The 6,625-nt window shown below is 34.6% G+C and overlaps 1 protein-coding gene across 1 annotated transcript; it reads right to left on the reverse strand.

Annotated features, from left to right (window-relative positions):
- Positions 1-4,441: 4,441 nt before the first annotated feature.
- Positions 4,442-5,826, reverse strand: LOC136978846 (juvenile hormone acid O-methyltransferase-like). The gene is made up of 4 exons (XM_067274666.1): positions 5,465-5,826; positions 5,186-5,393; positions 4,969-5,122; positions 4,442-4,695 (listed from the first exon to the last, which is right to left on the reverse strand). The coding sequence occupies exons 1-4, from the start codon at positions 5,749-5,751 to the stop codon at positions 4,517-4,519; spliced, it is 828 nt and encodes a 275-aa protein (XP_067130767.1). The 5' UTR covers positions 5,752-5,826; the 3' UTR covers positions 4,442-4,516.
- Between the last annotated feature and the right edge of the window lie 799 nt (positions 5,827-6,625).

A 6,625-nucleotide genomic window follows, 5' to 3' on the forward strand; every position in this document is an offset into this window, starting at 1 on the left:
GGACCTTCTTTTAAGCCCATCGTTCGTACAGGCCCACAACGGGGCGGCCGGATGGTGAGGGATGGGGCTCCGAAATACCGAGTCACACCACCCTCCAAAAACGTTTTCCCCATCAATATTATTATACATAACAGCCGGGAAAGTGAAATCTAGAAACGAGTTACGTGACTTTCTGGCAAAAAAAAAGAATCGAAATTGCGTATGGTGTCACCTGTTTTCTGCTGCCATCTGTTGGTTTGTAATAATTAAAAATGTAAAGTCCTACTGATGAAAGGAAAATATTTAGCTAGTTGAATCTCTTTTTTTTTAAACTAAACTATTACTCCTGTAGGATTTTTTTTATAAAATTATAATATAAAATAAACCAGCAACTAGTTGCTCAACTTTTCCGGCATCATCTAAAATTTAGTGGCTCTATCTGTTATCATATTTTATTTTTTTAAATTTTATATTATTAACTATTATAAAATGGGAAAAGCTTAATTTTCACAGTAAGATGGGTTTTATAAACAATTGTAAATGATAATAACAAATAAAATCGTCATTAAGTCCGACTCTACCGGAGATACACACGACCTCCTTTATTTCTCCACCCCATCGACCTTTACCCAGCAAAATTTAACAGCATCATTCCCCCTAATAGTCAAACCTCTCTGCAAAATTTCAGAAATTTTCGACAAAAAGCACCGGAGTTATTAAGCTTCAAAGAGGGTGAACAAAATCGCAGTCCCTCCACACACACCAACATCAATACATACAGAAAAAACTATTTTTTTGCATAAACTCAGTTTTTTTTAACACTTATAAATGTTCAATATGGGTGACACGACATTCATCGATATGATAATTCAGTTCTTGCCACACCTTTTGCAACATGGATCCGTTGATAGTGCCATGACGATACTCCCTTTAATAAACAATCCCCACAAGATCTTGGGTGATCTTGTGGGCTATAGAATCAGGTGTTGTTTATCTTCAGATATACATCTTATTCAAAACTGGCAGCTCTGTATCCAGATAGAGGCGGATTTTCACGAATAAACCGGGTTTCTGTTTGGTTGCGTTGCTCTCTTTCGTGTGAACTCAGTGTCTCTCCTGTGTTGCCTCCTCGAAACTCCGAAGATCATTTTGAAACCACCTGCATAATTTAATGTGTGAATTATCTCCGAAAACTCGGCATTTTAGCGTAATTTTGGATTTAATAATGTAAAATTTATTTTCAAAATATAAATAAATAAATAAAATTAATGAGTAATATCAGTTGTGTGTAAGAGACTCGTGTTTTGTTGTGAAATAAGAAATATTTTGGGCATATGTACCAACAACTTCAAATAAACTAAAACCAATCCGGCTCATAAGTGTGATGCACAAAGAATCTGCAGCAGAGGGCCTTTTATTATGTACACAGTACAAGAGGGTTTATAACTCTTCCATGTGTATACGACATGAAGGGCATCGGTTAGGTAGACTTTTTAGTCACGCGAATAAACTACCAGAAAATATTTGCAGAATTTTTCTAATTGAATTCTACAGTATCAGGGTTTCTTAAACTATCGTACGCGTAATTAAACGAAATGGGGTTTGCCAAAAATACACCACTGTACACAACAGAAAGGGCGAGGGTTAGAAGTGGTCGAAAAAACTGCATACGTTAGCGCAATGGGCTTTTATATTAGTAATAAAAGAATCGCCAGAATACGGAGTAACAAAAAATTAATAGTAGAAATTTTGATAAATCAATTCGGCGATTTTTAACTTCTTCGGATGGCACCTTTGTTGTCATTAGCAGGTGATTTAGTTTAAAACTTCCAGCAACGACTTGCATAACTTTTCCGACTGTTATAACGTTTTATTTAAAAAATAACTTTTATATTATTAATCATAATAAATTAAACTGTACGTGGCGCCATCTGTTATGTAGATTTTATTTCAAACACTATATTATTATCATAAAATGACAAAAAGGTTAATTTGAGGGTAGGGTCGAGTTTTGTAAAAAATTGTAAATGTTAATAACGAGTAAAACCTTTATTAAGTCCGACACCACGCCAGATAACACACGAATTCCTTCTATCACTTTAATAAACGCTTATTTTATACTTACATATTTTAGTTTTATTTTAAATATAAAAGTAATAAACTAGTTTATTGCAAGAGCATTTGATTTGGTTTTTTAGCGTGTTTCTAACCTAAATAAAATTTCATTAGTCAAATCATTTTTACTCAATTTAAAGATGTAGCATCTGTTTACTGTAGAACTAGAAGCACTAATAATATTGGTAATGTAAATGGAGTTACAGATTTAAAAAATCCATGCCTCTTGCCTGATACCACAAACCACATCTTTGGAAAGTTATCTCGTAAGCCAGGAATGGCGAATATTTTTCAGTCCCCGTGTCCAAACCTGTACTATTGTTTTCTACATTTTGTTATTTCGAATAAAATTTATTTGTTTCTATGATATTTTATTCTTATAAGCATAAAATTAAGCTGTAAAACTGAATTAGCTCTGTGGGGAAACCCCGTAAGCTTTGACCTGTCGACCCGGAAGTTTCGCAGTACTTCACTGATAACGAGAAAGGCTTGAGTTTAAAATTTGAACCATTTAGATCCAGTAGTTTTTCTCTTTTTTTGGAGATTTTTGCACTTTTTAATTGCTTATACTTCGACAACCACCTTATAGAAAATTTTGAAATTTCGCACACTACCCAAGAAAATAATTTTCTTTCGAACGGCATATTCGGAATTACTTCGGGTGTTCGGGGGAAGAAATGGACCCCCGAAAATAGACAACTGTGATTCCTGTATATGTAATTAGTTGGTGACTTTTTTACTTGGCGGGGAGTCACTGCCGTGACTCCTGATTATCAAACAGAATTGAAATCTCTTCACAAAATCCTGCAATAAAGTGTAAAGAAGAGTATTTTATAATTTATCATGATAATTAATAATGAGAAATTGTAATAAGAATTTTAATGCAATACAAATAATTGAAATAAATGGTTTCATTTTGTATCATCACGTTTATATTTAAATAACCGCCAATTTCCCATAGAAAATCTTCCCAGAAGGCAAGAATTGCTGTATACAAAAAATATTTACGTGAAAATGTAACTTAAATAACATTATTGGGCTGCAGTTTGAAAAAAAAACTTGTAGACCTATAAATTTCCATTCGTCTGTCTGTCTGTCTTTCCTTAATCTCAATGTTAGATAGATGAATGTAACGACAAGGCATGAAACGATTAGGGGCAGGAGGCCCCGATTAACTGTGTACGAACTTTCGGTGCAAACCGAAAGTCGTGTTATTTCGATTTAAAAATTCCCCCAAAGGAGTTACATATTGACCGGCAAGACTCCATTGTTAACAGGAAAAGTATGACGTATAGGGACAAGAGATCAATAAATTCGAAAGCATATATTTTAACTTGCAGCCTGGCATTGTAATGACGTCACAATAAGTAATTGTTCATATACAGAAGGAAAGTATGGCGATCTGGAAAAAATGACCCCCCCCCAGATTTTTATATTTTTGTGCTCAGGACACTTTGAAAACGTCGAAAAATGCAAAAAATTTGGGGTTTTTTCCCCGTATGTATGTATGTTAGTGTGTGTGTGAGACACGATTTTGTTCACCCATTTTGGAGCTTAATAACTCCTGTGTCTTTGGTCGAAAATTTCTAAAATTTTGCGAGGTGGTTTGTGTATTAGGGGATCGATGCCATTAAATTTTGGTAATTAAAAGTCGAGGGGGTGGGAAGATAAAGAGGTCGTGTGTATCTCCAGGTCATAAAATAACAACAATAATAAGCACGAATATATCCTTTTATTAAAAATTATAGATTACAGTTTACATAACAGCGAATAAAAAAACAATATCCAGCAACGAGTTGCTTAAAAACTACTGTTATAAGAGATTGGTTTGGGGTCCCTGTTGGTGGGCTCACCAGGCAATTGCCCTTTTTGCCCATAGGATAACGCGCCACAGATATTATATATGTACACAGTCAAACCTCTAAACAACGGCCATTTTTTCAGTAGTTTTGGTTTTTTCCTAACAAAACTGCAAACAATTTAGTTCGATTAGTTTGATCAATCAAGATAAACTTTAATATAAACTGTATATTGTACTTCGTCCTGTATATAATCAAACTTTTTCTGTATAATCTACACGGAGCTGTTGAAAAATTAATGTTCTAAATATATTTAATTAATTTTAAATTTAATTAATTCATCATTTAAATTAATTTAAAGATATATAAATGGTTTTCAGTCTAATTTTCACCAGTCATAAAGTGATTAATCGGTTTTCAATTTCTAGATTAACGAAGGACAGGCGACAGTGGAAATGTTTACAGATTAAATTACGGATTTTAAGTTACCTTATAATATTTTACGGGTCAGTTTACATTACTTCCGGTGTAAGAAAATACGAAGATTTAATTAATTTACGTTCCGAGTTAATTACGTACAACGAATAAATCTGTTACAATTATATTGAATTTTTAAAAGTTATTTATGAATAACGTTTTTGGCCACAAGCAGCTAAAAGTCCCACGGGCCAAATTACTTCATCTTCGGTTTCTCTGACTCCGTATTTGAAGAAGTGGTTCTCACTTTGAGTCCAGAGTCTCTTTCTTACTTCGGGTGACAATCCTTCGAATAGTTGTTTCGGGCATACCACTTCCATCATCCCTGAAAATATAAAATCAATTCGTCAAATATACGAAGAATAAAATATTCTCTAAATCACACGTAACAGGTGACGTAGCGTAGCTTTGTTACATGCCTGGAACGTCACGCATGTCACGATTTTTGAAGAAAGGAATGGTACGCTCAGCCAATCAAAATTGATCATTTCCACTACAGGAGGAGGGAGGAAGATGGCGCCTCATTCTAATTAAAACTAAGTTAATTTGTTCTGTCTTTGGCTCCAAAATATAGAAAAGAATAAAGAAATTAACTTACTCATGAAGTGTTCTCTACAAGTGAAAGGAACATCGACAACTTCGTAATTACTTTCAATTGCATTCAATCCGAACTTGGATACAAATTGCCTGAAGTCGTTTCCCACATCTTCCCAATCATGGGTCGGAGGAATTGTTGCCAACACTTCTTCCGGCTACAAAAGTGAATATCAAATATTATAAACCGTACAAATTAAAATGAAAATATTATAATTTACCTTTATATAGAGCCTCCAATCTCTATGTTTGGCCAAATCTCTTAGAGTCGAGTAAACGGGAGCTTTGGCAGCTATCAAGATACAAAAATAACCACCGGGTTTCAAAACTTGAGAGATGTTACCGAATAATTTATTATAGTCGCCGATATAATTTAGTGCGTAAGATGAAAATATCTTATCGTATTTTGCAATATCCTCCGTTTCGATTCTAAAAAGATTAGAAATTATATTTTCAAAATTACGTTGAGATTAATTCAAAATCTGCAAAGATCTCCTCACCTGTCCACGATGCTCTGCTCCTTGTATTCGATTTTATCATCGTGGTACTTGCTACGAGCGTAGTTTAGAAGATTCGGCACGATATCTATGGCTACAATCTTCTTAATTTTAGGGCATTTCGGCAGGAGAATCTGCTTTGTGGACTTACCTTGTCCACAGCCTATGTCTAACATCACGTCATCATCTGTCCAATCCATCAATGGGAAATGTCGATCGATCGTATCTTTTATGTATTCAGGGAATATCCTGGGACGGAACTTTTCGTATTCTTCGGGCACAGCTTCCATTTTTCTGTCTGAAATATTGTTCTTAATTGCAATATATTTTAAGTGAGATGAAGCGGCAGAGTTACTTCTATGGACCGAGCCTTAGCGATATATGGTAGCTTCTGACTTTTTCTTTACTTATATAAGGGACTCGAAGAGTCATTGATCTATCTACATAATTAAACAGTAAAATGAGATATTAGAAATTATTCCCAGAAGTTCTTTTGCTATTATAAACAAAAATGTAGCCTTTCGACTCATGACGATTGGCTATTTTATCATTTTATCATTTGATATCATTACGCGATGACGTACATTAACTTTCAAATAAAGATGCCTGCACTTTAAATTAAGATGTAAATTATACGAAATTAATTGAAAGTTCTAAAGGATTTCCTAAATATCATTTTTTTCCTTATTTCTTGGCTCTTACCTGTGGACACTAGAGTTGGATCTAGTGTCTACAGACGAACCCACGATAGGTATGGCTTTATCCATATCTATCGTGGGTTCGGCCAGACAATGGAGGTGAGGGAAGGATCCTAAAGTATTTGAGACAGAACGCCCACGAGAAATTCTTGGTTTATTCATCCTGATTTGATCTTGTGTCTTCCATAATACCGTTATGGAATAGACAGATAGCTATTTTCTTAATGGAATTTCTAACTACTTATGAAGAATCTCGTGCTTTAATGCTGTCCTTTCATGGTTAAGCAAGATATTGTAATAGGTTTGGATTTAAGGCATCGCAAAACATAGGCTGTCTGCCTCTCGGGAGGATTTTCTCTTAGAAAATGGCTCCCAAATATGCGTTATCAAAAAAAAAAAAATCCTGAAAACCCCACGTGGTCAATCCACCGGTGAGATGGGAACCCACGACAGCTGTCACGATTTT

The sequence above is a fragment of the Centruroides vittatus genome, unplaced genomic scaffold (assembly GCF_030686945.1).
Source record: "Centruroides vittatus isolate TY-2023 unplaced genomic scaffold, ASM3068694v2 contig_559, whole genome shotgun sequence".
In the NCBI taxonomy this organism is placed as follows: Eukaryota; Metazoa; Arthropoda; class Arachnida; order Scorpiones; family Buthidae; genus Centruroides; species Centruroides vittatus.

Excerpts from the sequence above, each read along its gene's own strand:
- LOC136978846 (XM_067274666.1), bottom strand. The coding sequence starts at position 5,751 with ATGGAAGCTGTGCCCGAAGAATACGAAAAGTTCCGTCCCAGGATATTC. Across the intron at positions 5,123-5,185 it reads ATTGGAGGCTCTATATAAAG|CCGGAAGAAGTGTTGGCAAC; the intron begins GTAAATTATAAT and ends TCACTTTTGTAG. Across the intron at positions 4,696-4,968 it reads TTGTAGAGAACACTTCATGA|GGATGATGGAAGTGGTATGC; the intron begins GTAAGTTAATTT and ends TTATATTTTCAG.